This window comes from Macaca thibetana, chromosome 9 (assembly GCF_024542745.1).
Source record: "Macaca thibetana thibetana isolate TM-01 chromosome 9, ASM2454274v1, whole genome shotgun sequence".
Classification (NCBI taxonomy): Eukaryota; Metazoa; Chordata; class Mammalia; order Primates; family Cercopithecidae; genus Macaca; species Macaca thibetana.
Window position 1 is genome coordinate 127,203,232 of NC_065586.1, and position 14,923 is coordinate 127,218,154.

The 14,923-nt window shown below is 51.2% G+C and overlaps 1 protein-coding gene across 1 annotated transcript in view; it reads right to left on the minus strand.

Annotated features, from left to right (window-relative positions):
* The window catches only part of TCERG1L (transcription elongation regulator 1 like), a 233,186-nt gene that overhangs the window by 43,128 nt on the left and 175,135 nt on the right, over positions 1 to 14,923 (minus strand). The window contains exon 7 of the mRNA XM_050805500.1: positions 11,994 to 12,148. Within this exon, the coding sequence (XP_050661457.1) occupies positions 11,994 to 12,148 (155 nt within the window). The remainder of the gene's footprint in view (positions 1 to 11,993; positions 12,149 to 14,923) is intronic.

The following is a 14,923-nucleotide window of genomic DNA, read 5'->3' on the forward strand; positions in this document are numbered from 1 at the left end:
TTGTCAGCGCTCAGGGCTTTGGCACAACCACTCTCAAGCAGACTTATCTAGAAATTAAGACAACAGGCTTCTCTTAAAGATTGATGTGAAATCCTACAACGAGTTTCCTCTCGGCACACAAGCTTTCACATTTCAGCGGAACAGAAATCTGACTGTGCTGATCTGCAGAGTGGTTCTCCTTAGATACTGTCTGTTTAGCAGGTGCTGGGCCTTCCAGAGGGGCTGGAGGGTGGAGAATTACAGGTGGACCTCTGCTCAGCCTCCGGGCGAGGGCCCAGGATGAGCAAAGCTATGTCATGTTCTTGAGAGGGAACCATGAGACCGGGGCCACTTCTGTGGCCACTGCCCCAGGGAAGCGTGGCCCCCAGCAGCACCTCCAACAGGCCCATGCTCAGCTCCTCTCCATCCACTACAATAGATAACGAGATTCCCCTACCCTGCATGCAGCCGTGCCTCACTATGGATGCCCATCTACTTCCAAAAGCCGAATCGATTTTGAAGACATGGTCCCTATTTCCATTCTGAGGCGGTCGGCCCTGTAAATGTTTGACGAGCTTTTGGAATGAAAAAGTAAAAAGGTGCTTTGGTGTTTCCTATGGGTCTCCGGGAGGGAAGAGGAAAGATGATCATGTAGATGGTCTGGAGTGTCATCGCTTCTTCCCTGACAGGCGGAGTGACTTCCACACGCGCCGAGCATCACAACGGCCTCCCACCTGCTTCTCATTCTGTGTCTACCTCTGGCTCATTCCGCCCCTCCCAGTTTGGGTGGCCAACTGAGCTGGGCTGGGCTGGGCAGAGCGTCCCACCATCTTCCCAGCCAGCCTTGGGCCACCTTCCCAGTGACTGCGGAGCCTGCACTTCCTTCCTGGGAGGGTCTGCAATGAAAACAGTGCTCAGCTTAGGACGAGCGCAGAGTTGATGAGAAAAGACATCAATTTCAACAACTGCAGGGGTCTCTGCACATTTTCTTTCCATAAAACCCTACAATTCTCCCCACACCTGTTTTTAGAATCCCAATAATAGCTCTGTCACCAGCTCACCGTTCAAATCTATTTACAGGCTTGTTTCCAATGTGCAGCGTGGGGCCCGTGGTAAGAGGAGAGGGTCAGGCTCTGGAAGCCCCGGCTCGCCGCAGTCATGCTGCATCATCCTTGGGGGCCTCTGCCATCTGAGCTTCCCAGGCAGCTCATGGTCGCCCCACCCACGTAAGCCACGGGACCACGGAGGCTGCCTTAGAAGGACCGGGGTACGGCATGTCTGCCCTGCACCTTCCAGCAAGGCCGCAGTGTCCACCATGCACACCCTGAGTGGATGTTCCACCCTTCTGAAAGGATGCAGGCCTCGGGGAAGGGAATTCCCGTGGGCAGTGCAGAGTAGGGGACGAGCAGAACTTGGCCCTGGGAGGGCGGAGGAGCCACAGCCCAGGCGGAGCTTCCTGACTTTTCAGCAGCCCCTGGTTCTGAACCTGGCAGCGCTGACTCCAGGGCTGGATTGCTCTGCCCTGGAGGCCGCCCTGCACCCTGCAGGTGTCTCTCAGCCTCCCTGATCCCTGCCCCTCCCCACCATGCTAATGCAAAAGCCTCCAGAACTTCCCAAATGTCCACAGGGGTAAATTTGCCCTTCCCAGTTGAGAGCCACTGGTCTAGAGCCAAGATCATTGATGACAACCGGGGGGCCATGGAAGGGAAGAGAGGACACTGGAGGGTATCCACTTCCTCCTCTCTGGCTGCCTTCTGCATGTGCTCCACAGCCCAACACAGCCCTCCAGGCCAGGACCCCAAAGGACACACTTCATGCTCCCTGCTTCCCAAGCTGCACTCGTGCCAAGCCCAGCACTTCCAGGCATTTCTGGTTTTTTCTGAGGCGGAGTCTCGCTCTGCCCAGCTTCAGGATGAGGGCCTGCTGTAAGCACTTCTCTGTCATGTTCTTGAGAGGAAACCGCGAGGCTGGGGCCACCTCCGTGGCCACTGCCCCAGGGAGGGGTGGCCCCCAGCAGCCCTTCCCTCAGGTCCACACTCAGCGGCTCTCCATGTTCAGTCTGTCACCCAGGCTGGAGTGTAGTGGTGCGATCTCGGCTCACTGTAACCTCTGCTTCCCGAGCTCAAGCAATTCTCCTGCCTCAGCCTCCCAAGCAGCTGGAATCATAGGCACCCGCCACCACACCAGGCTAATTTTCACGTTTTTAGTAGAGACAGGGTTTTACCATATTGACCAGGTTGGTCTAGAACTCCTGACCCCAAGTGATTCACCTCCCTCGACCTTCCATAATGCTGGGATCATAGGCATGAACCACCATGCCGGGCCACCTCCAGGCATTTCTACTTCCTGGCTGTGGGAACCTGCTCTGCCCATTCAAACTGAGGACACTGGCCAGGCACAGTGGCTCACATCGGTAATCCCAGCACTTTGGGAGGCCGAGGTGGGTGGATCACAAGGTCAGGAGTTCGAGACCAGCCTGGCCAACATGGTGAAACCTCGTTTCTACTAAAAATACAAAAATTAGCCGGGCGTGGTGGCAGATGCCTGTAATTCCAGCTAGTCAGGAGGCTGAGGCAGGAGAATCGCTTGAAAACACAAAGCAGAGGTTGCAGTGAGCTGAGATTGTGCTGCTGTACTCCAGCCTGGGCGAAAGATCAAAACACACCCTGCTCCCTGCCTCAGCCTCTGCACCCAACACCCTCCAAGGAAATGCAGGACTCCTCTCCTGTGTCCCGGAGTCCTCTCCCCCTGGGGCGCTGGGTCCTGGGCTGTCACTGTGCCCTCCTGGTTTTCCCTCCCTGGTGCTGTGGCTTTTCCCTGGTCCCTCCTGGCCATTCCCACCTAGGTCACTGGGCCTTCTGGTTGTCTCATCCAGAGGCTCCTTGGCCTCACAGAGGCTCTCTCAGCTCCCCCGGACCCTCCGCCTGACTGCCTTTCTGCACCTCATGGTGTTTGAAATCTTTTCCAAGGTGTGCCTCCTGCCTGCTGTGTCCAGGGGAGGGAACATTCCAGCTCTGCCTGGAAGAAGGCCTGGGAATGGCACCTCTCCTCCACCCACACCAGAATGTACCCAGGGAGGCCACGGGGGAAACATCCACATTTCTTAAAACTTAAAAAATGAGGTCATACAATTACATGCATATTATTTAAAGTACATGTGTATAATATTGGTAATTTTTTAGGGTTTAAAATATAGGTAATTTTTTAGGTTTTGAATAGTTTCAACATGGGCATAGTTTTCCTAATTACGATCCAGACTCATAAATAAAAGTATGTATAAATTTAACAGACTTAAAGAATACAAAACCAGAGAGGTTGCCGTGCACAACGGCGGCGTAGCAAGCTCTCTGGTTGGGTCTCCACCAAGACTGCCGTCAAGCTGTAGGGGGATTGGAAGCAAGTATTTCAGCTCTCTGGGAGCAGAACAGACACTTATAAAAGCTAGGACTGGTGTAACAATAGTGCTAGAGGCTGGGCGCGGTGGCTCACTCCTGTAATCCTAGCACTTTGGGAGGCTGAGGTGGGCAGATCACCTGAGGTCAGGAGTTCAAGACCAGCCTGGCCAACATGGTGAAACCCTGTCTCTACTAAAAATACAAAAATTAGCCGGATGTGGTGGCACATGCCTGTAATCTCAGCTACTCAGGAGGCTGAGGCAGGAGAATTGCTTGAACCCAGGAGGCAGAAGTTGCAGTGAGCCAAGATTGTGCCATTGCACTCCAGCCTAGGCAACAGAGTGAAACTCCGTCTCGAAAAAATAAAAAAATAAAGAAAAATAAAAGAATAGCACTAGAGAGGCTGCCATTCTCAATTGACTGCGAAGACAAGGGAACTGAAGCTTCAGTCACCACACACGATGAAGAATATACACTTCAAGGCCATCACTTTGGAAAAGGCACACTTGGATGGCTCCAGTCTGCACAAGCCCACGTCAGCGATCTCTGGGAAGTGGGAGAATCCGATTTCCACCAAAGCTGCCCCATTACAATGCCTACCATATCTATTTTTCAACCAAAAACTCAAAAGCATGCAAAACCAGGAAAGTAGGGCCAATTCACCCGATAAAAAATATTTGACAGAAATCATCCCTGAACAAGTCTACGTGTAAAAAGTATCTCAAATGGAGTTAACCGTACACGTTACAACTATAAAAGTTGTTGAAGAAAACGTAAGGGGAAAATCTTTGTGACAGTGTTTAATCATTGCAGAGTTTCTGCTATGGGTGAGGAAACAGTTGTAGAAATCAGTAGTGTTGACAGCTACACAGCATTGTGAACATACCTAATGCCACTGAATTGTACACTTACAAATGGTTAAATGGTCAACTTCATGATATGTATATTTTACCACAATGAGAAAAAAAAATCAAGGACAACTTGTTCTATGGCAAAAAAAAAAAAAAAATCAAAAGACCAGGAAAAATATTGTGATACTATTGTAGCCAAACACTGATAGCCTTGATTTTCAAGTCCAAATAACTCAATAGGAAAGCTAAAGAACACAAACACAAAACAAATGGCCAACAAACCTGTGAAAAACGGTTCAATTTCACTCAAAATTAAAGCAATGCCAACTGAAACAAAGAATGGCTTTAAGAATTAAGTCTGATGTTCTACAGTGCTAAGGAGATTATGCAGAATCTATCAGTACAAGTGTGAACTGATCAGTCTCTTTGGGAGAAGATTCGGCAATACCTGCCCAAAATCTAAAATGCATGTACCTTCTGAGACAACAGTTCTAATAACATGAAATTACACAATCGCTATGTTTTCAGAAATGCTCCTAAGGTAAATACCTAGGTACAAAGATGTTCTTTCCAGCACTGTGTGTGTGAGCACAAAGCAGATGACCCAGACGTCCATCCAAGAGGAAGCTCTGAGGAAGTCATCATGCGTCCAGACAGGGCGAAGGTGGGGGCACAGGAGATGGATAGGAGAGAAAAGCAAGGCATTGGAGGGAGAGGGAACAGGGTGCAGGAGACAGGGAGGCTCTGGGTCTGAAGGATAGCCAAGACGTGTTACAGGTGCGATGCAGGCAGCGTGCAGCAGTGGGTCAATCTCTAACATGCTTATTAATGCACACACAACAATATCTATGTATTTTTAAAATGTGTTGTTTTTTATGCATTTGCCAGAAAGGCTATGCATATGTGCGTGTGTGTCTGTGTGTCTGTGTGTGTGTGTATCTGTGTGTGTGTGTCTGTGTGTCTGTGTGCATGTGTACGTGTGTGTTTCTGTTTCTGTATATATATGTGTGTGTCTGTGTGTGTCCATGTGCTTGTGTGTGTGTCTGTGTGTGTATATGTGTGTGTATCTGTATGCATTTGTGTGTGTCTCTGTGTATGTGTCTGTGTGTGTATATATGTGTTTGTGTGTGTGTCTGAGTGTGTTTGTAAGTCACTGAGTTCAGGGAGTGTGGCTGGTTGCATCAGGTAGTAAAAGTCCTGAGTCTCTGAGCCAAACGCTTTCCTTTCTGTGAGTGGTGGGGAATATACCTAATTTTGTCAGTCTTCTTAGAGAGGGTAGGCACAATCTTTGGTAGAACTTACTATGGAATCATAGGAGCCGAATGTTGGTGCGTAAGGCAAATTTGCATTCAGATGGGATCCTTGGCACACCTAAACTTCCCACTCATCACATTTCTTTCATACACAGACTGCACCCTACAAATACAGAGAACTACAGTTTTGGTATCTGTGGGTGCCTGGCTGGACCTGCTGGTGGACCCAGCCCCTGCACAGCCAGGCCTCTCACCTCCGGTGCAGGTGACACCCCCACCTCTGCTCCTGGCAGGAGCTCAGCCCCACAGGGCCCTGCTGCTGAGTGGCCCTGGGCTTTGTGCTCTGCCCTCTCTGATGGGGCCTCCTGCTCTGCATCCTGTCCAGTGCCCTACCCCGCTTGCTCGGATCCTGAGTCCTGAGGAGGATGGGGCTCGGTAGGTTGGAAGGTGGTGTCATCCTCCCTCTCCAGGCGGTTGCGCTCAACCCTGTGAGCTGGATGCAAACCCCAGGTCACGCATTAACCTCGGGTCCCCCCCATCTAGGCGGCACTCAGGCTCGGCATCTTCGTGGAAAAGTCAGTGCTCTCCCAGGACTGTGGCTTTCCTGGGCACAAAGAGGGGCACAGTCCTCCTGCATGGTCCGGGACCCCAGAGAGCACCTTGCAGGGGCTGGGCCAGAACTCATCTACAGGCAGGCAGCTGTGCGAGGGGTGCCCAGGAGGCAAACAAGGGCGGGCACCGGGATGAGATACGGAGCAGGAGCCCTTGGCGGAGAGGGCAAGGCACATGGCTCAGGGCAGCAGGGTCTTGGGGGATGAGCTCCTGCCAGGAGAGGTGGTGGGGCTACCGCCTGTGCTGAGGGGCGAGAGGCTGGCTGTGAAGGGGCCAGGTTGGATCCGCCCCACTCCACCAGCAGGTCCAGCCAGGTGCCCGCAGATGCCAAAACTGGACTTCTCTGTATTCCTAGATCACATCCTGCGTGTGAGAGAAATGTGATGGGTGTGAAGTTCAGGGATAGAAAGAGCCGTAGCAGAGCTGCAACTGCCCCGATTAGGAGACGGACCTGATGTGGCCACTTTGCTTTGCTAGGCCTGGGCTCCCAGCCGAACTCAGGGAGGACATTCTGGATTTGGTCAATAATGGGGACCTCTCCGTGGCCACTTGGAAATGCCATAGCACAGGTGCCGTGATCACAGCAGGGCTTCCCCGAGCCTTCCACGCCTTGAGGCTCATTGTCCCCAGACAGCCCCAGACAGCCACCCTCCACCGCTCTCAGCTCAGCCACAAGCACACCTTCTTCTTCCCGCCTTAGAGCTCAAAACACACCCTTTACCTCCCCTCTCCACCTCCTGGGGTCCAGTGTGAGTGACCATGCCTCAGGGAAAAGCCCCTGGCTGGTGCGCTGGGTCACCCCACTCCACCCATCCATTGTTGCTTGTTTCTCTTCCCCAGTATGCAAGACGTGGCGCTCCCTGCCCAACATCTGCTCATCTTTGGTGTCCTGTGTCCAGTCCAGTGCTTGGCCAGTCACCAGTCCCTAAATAAAGGACTGGTTCAGAAGAAAATGAACTTCCTCTCTTCCCTCCCTTCCCTTGCTCCCTTCCCTCTTTCCTTTCCTTTCTTCCTTTCCTACTTCCCCTCTCTTCCCTTTCCTTCCTTTGCTCCTGGCCCCGGAGGTGGGTGGTGGCTTCATGTCTTAGGTCCTGGGGAAACTACTCTGAAAAATGCTGTTCTAGCGTCTGTCCTTCTCCACCGAATCCACTGGTGCATCCAGGAGCCGGGCTCGGCCCCTGCCCTGCCCACCTGGCCTCCTGGCTGAGGCCAAACACAGCAAGCTGAGGGGTGAGTGTGATCAGAGCGTCCTAGAGACTCCCCCAGCTCACTCCTTCCCTTGCACCGGCTGCCCTGTGAGCTCCACCCTCACACTCAACTTCCTGCACGGTCAACTCGGGATTCTGCAAGGAAGAGACACCTGTCGCAGCTCATCTGCTTCATCTTGGCATCATGTTACAGAGACTAAACAAAGTGGGCACTAAAATGGAGCTTAGCAAACAAGCCACCTGGTTCATTCATTGTTCAAAGAGGAGGCTCAGGGCCTGGAGGCCAGCAGAGGGTGCCGTGACATGAAGGCCAGGGTTCCTCCCAGAGAGCCTGGGGCAGGTGGGTTCCAGGTGGGCAGAGCCTTCCACATTGCCCGGAATCCTCATGGACAGAACCACACTAGCTCACCACCCTCCAGGGCTCTGGCATTTGTGTTTTCAGCAGCCCTGGGTCCCCCCAAGTGCCCCAGCCACCTGGGGCCCTGGATGTCATAGATCCAGTGTGCGCTGTCTTCTCGGACAAACAACGCTGGGGAAAGTGACCCATTCATGAGTCACAGCTGTGTTTACTCACCGGACAATTTTACATCCTACTTGGTGAAATGAATGTCATTGTCAATTTACATTGGTCTTGAATATAAATGTCTAAAGTGTTTATAGAGCAATTAAGTCCAGTGAAGTTCATGTCATCTGCCTGCAGGCTAGGGAGGGACAGTGTTGAGTGCACAGCTGCTGCAGCTGCTGCCTGGTGAGCTGGCACAAAAAGTCACCTGTGTCCATCACAGGCTCATGGGGGCCTGGCCAGGCTGCCCTCAGGCCTGGCATCAGACTCGCCAGGGTGCAAATCCCCATTCCCCACTCAGTAGAGGTGTGACCCTGGGCAAGTTAACTAAGCTCCTTTTTGAAATTCCCTCTTCTGTAAATCAGGCATGGGTCACAGATTAATGCCTCCCACCAATGCCCACATCTGAATCCTGGAAGGTGTGCATACCCTGGGCTGCCTGGAAAAGGGGATGGAGGTTGCTAAACAGTTCCCCTTGAGGTGGGAGACCATCCTGTATCATCCAGGTGGCCCCACAGACCACAGGGACCCTTCAGAGTGGAAGCGGGAGGCAGAAGGGCCAGAGTCAGAGAGAGAAGAGAGAGGCATGAAGATGGATGAGGGGGCCAGGAGTCAAGGAAATCTCCCCTGAATCCCCTGGAAAGACACAGCCCTGCCGATGCCAGTGAGGCTCTGCTTAATGTCTGCCCTCCAGAACTGTAAGATCATCACCTTGGGTGACTTTTATCCCCGTGGTGATCATTTGTTACAGCAGCAAGGGGTCTCCAATGCTGATGGCATCTGCTGCGTGGGACTGAGGAGGGGAGTCAATGGAACCAAGTGTGGGGGTTGCACACACCCAGGGTCCCACCCGGTGGTCCCTCCCCTCCCCAAGGCAGTGAGAAGGCCCCTCTTCACTTCTTACCCCAGGGCTCCCGGTCCTCCTCCACCCCTGGGAGGCACTAACAGGAGACAGCCAGGCAGGAGGAGAGGCCGGGGTTTGTATTCCCTCTCTCTCCCCCACCTCTCCTCCCTCCACCCCAGACGAAGAACCCAAGGGCCCCAGCTCCAACACTTCCCACCAGGCTGCACCAAATGTCCCAGTAAAGTGACAGGTGGCCCCCGTGGCCAGGGCAGGCAGAGCAGGCCAAGGTGGCCGGGCTGCAGGTGCACGGCCAGATGGCAGGGGAGTTTCTGCCGTCTCTAGCAAGAGAGGGTTCGGCTGCTGCAGGCGAAGACAGCGAGAGAACCGTGCCTCTGATAGGCCTGTGAAATGTGGGCACAGGTGGGAATGCAACAGCCAGCACCCTCCCAACTGAAGTGTCGGTAAGATCCCTGAGAACGGCATGGCATGGAACGGATGGGGGTGAGGGTGAAGCCTGGCACTTCTCATTTTCCTCCAGTTCTACTGGCATTTATTCTCAACTAACAGCACAGTTACTACAGCGATAAAAAATCTGGATGCTCTGCAAGGTAATTAGAAAATAATTCAAGACTTCGCTCGAATCCTTCAGCAGTGCTCACAGAATGAAAAAGCGGCCTCTTCCCTTATCTGCGGAATGACGAACGTCTCAGCACTTCTGGCGGTGCTGCATCCTGCATCCCACAGCTGCCCAGCGCTGTGAGCCACAACTTCCACGTCTCACACCCCCACTGAACACACACACACACACACAGACACACAAGCTCACACACACACACAGACACACGAGCTCACACACACACGCGCCCCTGAGACCTAAGAGCAGTTAAATGTTGTAGCCATTTTACAAAATTCTTCTATTTCATTTGCCTCTTGAAAAGTAATAGGTGTCGACTGAAAGCGTAATTGTCCCATTTCAGACTTCAAATAGGTATGGATATATTCACATCGACAATGACTGATAGTTGAACAAAATGTGAAAAACAAAACTCTCCACCCAGAGCCATCTCCCCTGGAGCTTGTTTTCATCATCAGGGTTAAATATCGGACAAGCCGCGATGAACGTCGGCCAGGGAGAATGCCGGTCACTCCTGATGGCTGCAGGCCATCAACTCTGCTCCCTGATCATTAATTAACCCTCCAGAAACACCTCCTGTCCTAATTGTTTCGCTGCAAAGCTCTCTGAGTGCATTTTAGGGAATTAGAAGTTGTGCTCTTAAACATCAATTCTACCCTGGCAACCGGAAGTCGAGAATCGAAGTCATTTGCATATCCTTAAGATTCAGGTTAAAAAAAAAAAAAAGACTGGTTGAAGACAAATCTCTTCCTCTCTTTATATGAGGAGGGAAGTAAGATTAAAAATCGTTTTATAACTACATGTAATTTTGTAATCACATGTCTGTCTACTAAGTAGAGTACTTAGGTCCACCATAATAAAATGGGTATCAGACAAAACACCATAACATGCTAAATCTAAATTAATCAGGTATTTCTGGTTGTTAAACCTTAACTCTCTACTTTTCAGAGTGTTACATGAGATTCTTGTTAAAAGAAGGAAATGGAGCATGGAGCTCTGAGCCAGGTAATCCAGGCCCCTGTCGTCTACCCACAGTCCTGGCGAGCCCTGAGACAGCAGGTGGCCCAGTGGGGGCGTTTGCAGACGCCTCCCTACCTCTTTTCGGACCTGACCTGATTTGGTCCAAACAAAAGAAATGAGAGAGCAGCTATGCATTGCCTTTAATAAGTTCATTTCTTTCTCCTTACTACCAATTCTTTTGGGGAAGAAAGAAACAGCACCCGATTATCTACAAGAACGCAAGTTAAAGAAAGGACTGAGGAATCTGCCAGCGTGATCTGTCTTTGCCAAGCAAATAAAATCATCGTTAGGACAAACTGTGCCTCAGTGTTTCTCGTGGGGTCTGAGGGTGTCGTGATTTCCCAACTCGTGCACCATCCTCTGGTCCATGAGTAGGAACCTTGAGAGGGTGCTTTCTGTAACGATTTTAAAGCACTCTTTCAGGCCCCCTTTTCATAATGAATGTGGCCTGATCAAAGGAGGAAACACAATCGCCAAATTCAATCTTCACTGTCCCTAAATACAGCAACATTTTACAGATTCAATTCCATATGCACCTTGGAGATTTTTCTTTTCCCAACATGCTGATTCAGTCTCTGGAGAATGCTGTTACTATTTTAAGTGGAGTAAACATTTTAAACGTGAGATCTCTCAATCTTAAAAGGCTATCACCATGTCTCTTACTATGGTTAAAAATGCTGATAAAACTTTTATAATACTGTCTTCTAAAGCTTCAGTCAAATACCTCTGGATTTGACACGAAGTGTGAATTGCCGTCATCTAGTATTAGCCTTCAATGATGTGTAATTAAAAATGCCACTATGAACCCAATACCACTATGAACCCAATAGAATTCCACACAAAACTAAAACAAAGAGCCAAGCTCCCATTTCACCGGCCTGGCCTTGCAGCCAGGCGTCTCTGCCTCTCAAGTTGGCGGAGAGCTCCTGCTCTCAAACATCTCCAGTGGAGTCAAGACTGTTTGAATCCACATGCTGCGGGAGGAGGGCTTTCCCTGAGCAGCAGCTAATAAAATATGTATTAGATCTAATCGGAAAAGATCCTTTGTGAAAATGCTAAAAGTTCCTCTCTGTTTCTTGGCAAACAAGATTTACAGGCATTGTCAGAAACAACCGCCTCTCCAAGCACCCCATTCCTCTACGGCTGAAGAGAATCTCTTCCCCCGTCCATGACCAGGGTTTTATCTAATTGAGGCATCCATCCAAACACAACAGCAGATCGATGTGGTGCAAAGGTCTAAAGTGAATGTAAGGTGGAAGAAAATACACTCCCATCTGTGTACATCTGGTCTCTCAAGGGGCGTTCATAAGACACTTGGAACAAGAATAAAATGCCGGGTAACAGTGATGCTGGATGGAAGCTTCAAGGGGCTGATGGAATGAATGGCTCTCTCTGCATTAATCACCTTACGTGATGCAAAAAGACAGTCAGAGCTGACCGCTTGGAAGGATCAAGGTTTCTGCAGGAAGTGCCATAAAAACTTGATTACTAAACTCTGCAGTCGTGCACAGGATTGATTCCTTAATAGTCAATTTTCAACATAACCAAGAAGAAACATGCTTTCGCTTTACATTCATTAGAAATAAGCAGCTTAAACACTTCAAAGGAGATGTAAATAACCCAGTGCTTACTTACTTGCTGGTGCCTCCAGCTTGCGTTTGTGGGGCGGGTCCTCAATGATCCTGTTGAGGTCTCCGCGGTCCTTCAGGTCCATGGGCTTCTCCCAGACAGACAGGTGCATCGTTGGGTTGAAGAAGAAAACTCGGTCATCGCCCGTCCACACCACACACCTGTTCGAGTGGAAAAACTCATCTCAGTGGCTGTCAGAGACACTGAATTAGAAAGTCATTAGCATGAACTCTCACTGAAAAAGCCCCTCAGGACTGCAATCCACGCATTTGCAAAGCTTGTTTACGGACAATATGAATGCTAAAGACAAAGCCTGCCTTTTTAGGGGGCCTTATGGATCTGATTCATTTGATTAACAGGTAGACATTCTCATCACCAGCCTTAGACCAGGAAGAACACCAACATTCCGAGAAACCAAGCAGCTCATGAAGGTCACATGCGGGCAGAGCTCTCTCCAGCCCACCAGCTGTCTCTGCCTCAGTGAAATTCCATTTCAGATGCAGAGCACTCTGGGGCACCTCTGGCCCCAGTTCCGGCAATGGAGTAATTTGGAGAGTGGCTCCCTACACTTCCCCAGTCGAGCTCTGCATGGCCGTGAAGCAATGCGCACGGCCACAGCTCATTACCCTCCCACAGCAGCAGAATTAAAAGGGCTGCTTTCATTAGCAACCACAGCCCCGGTGTCCTGCTCATTTGTGGATGAGCAAATAATGAAGATTTGTATTTTCATAGATGGAAATTGAAGATATCTAAAAGGAATCATGTGCCATTTTTAAACCCCTTATCTGTGAAAAGTTATCAGAAAAGATTAAAAAGAAAAAAATGAAAGGAAGAAAAATAATGAGAGGGAAGGAAAGGAGAAAAGTCCCTCCCTAAGGAATGTGGGGCCCGGAGCCTGCGGCATGGAGGTGCATGGAAGATTCTGCGCTCTGACACTCTGGCCCCGCACTGTCCCCATGAGATAAAGGCCAGCAAGGCCGGCTTGGGCTCTGGGTTTATCCCCTAAGTGGTATCAGGGTGCTGTAGAGATTGAGGCCTGTGCTGGCACCAAGGTCTGGTCTAGGTGTGGACCCCCCGGGAGGTTCCCCTGGGGCAAGCTCCCTCCCCTCTCTGGGCCTCAGCTTCCTGCAGTGACCTCAGAAGGTCCCTCTGGCTCCACAAGCCTCCTGGGACTTTTCAAATGTGCGGGAATGAATGGGTGAGAACACCCATGTACCCACCTCTAGCTATTGACTTCCCTCTGAGGGAGGCTCCCGACCTGCTGGGCACTGACTGGGTCCCCAGTAGCCCACTCACGCCTCACTCCGGCCAGCCTAGCACAGGTTCTGGAGGAGCTATGGATCCGTGTCAATAGAAGCCACTCTGTTCTGTGTGGAGAAAATTACTCCACACTTCACTCAGCCAGGCACGTTCCATGGGCCAGGCATAGGGCTCAGGGCCTGGGGCCCTGCCTGTTGGCAACCCTGGGCAGACCAGGACCCTCCCCAGAAATGTCCCTGAGAAGATGTGCCGGGTCCACTACTCAGCCCAGCCACGTTCATGAGTGTGGGAGCCAAAATGATGGCCCCAAAGATGTCCACGATCCCCAGAACAGGTGTGCATCACCTTACATGGCAAAAGGTCTGTGCAGATGGGATTAGGATCCTGAGGTGGGGGAATAGCCTGGGTCATTCAGGTGGCCCCAAGTGTAATCACAAGGGTCCTTCTAAGAGGAAGGCGGGAAGATCAGTGAGGAAGAGATAGGAAGATGGAGGCAGAGGTGTTTCACACAAACACACTCACAGAGACACACACAAACACACATACACACAAACAGACACACAGAGACACACATGCACACATATACATATACACAGAGACACACACATACAGAGACACACACATCAACACACAGACATACAGAGACACACACACATACACACATGCAGATATACACACATAAACACAGACACATACACACACAGACACACAGACACACATGCACACATATACACACACACAGGGACGCACATACACACAGACACACAGAGACACATGCACACATATACACACACACAGGGACGCACATGCACACATATACACATGCACAGAGACACACACATGCAGACACACACATAAACACACACACATACAGACACACAGAGACACACATGTACACGTAGACACACACACAGAGACACACGTGTGCACAAACACGGAGAGAGAGAGAGATCAGGAGATGACTCGCCTTGAGGCTCAAGAAAGGAATCACGAGCTCAGGGTTGCAGGGGCCTCTGGAAGATGGAAAAGGCAGGAAATGGACCTCTCCAGAGGCTCCAGAAGGATCCAGCCCTGCCCACACCCTGACTTTAGCTCAGCGAGACCTGTGTCAGACTTCTGACCCTCCCAACTGTAAGATAATCAATGTGTGTCGCTGGAGCCCTGAGTCTGTGGGAGACAAATCAATGGGCTTCCCTGTCGGGGCCACTCTGTCCTGAGTGCCAGCATCTGGGAGCCCTGACCCGAACCCCAGGTGTTGTGCCTGGAGGCCTTGGCCACAGTCAGCCTGGTCATTCATGTGGGAGAATATGACCTGCCCTTCTGCCTGGCAAACTCTGCAGCTCTAACTCTGCCCTTGACCTACCAGGTGACCCTGAGAAGGTCGCCTCCCCTTGCTGGTGGCCTTACGCCCTCAGCCCTTCAGGTGGGGAGTAGAATGGGAATTTGCTTTACCTGAACAGTCCACCCCACTAGGGAAATGGACCAAGATAGAGAGTATCACACTCCCATGCCAGGCCCTGCCCTCAGGGAAGGCAGGCTCATGGGCCCATGGGGCGCTGCCCAGGCCCATGCTGGAGGCTGGAGGATGAGGCTGGCCAACTGCAGCAGACTCCATGCCCAGGTAGTTGGATCCTTTCCTGCTCTCAGATCAGGCAGACCCTTGTTCCAGGAAGCCC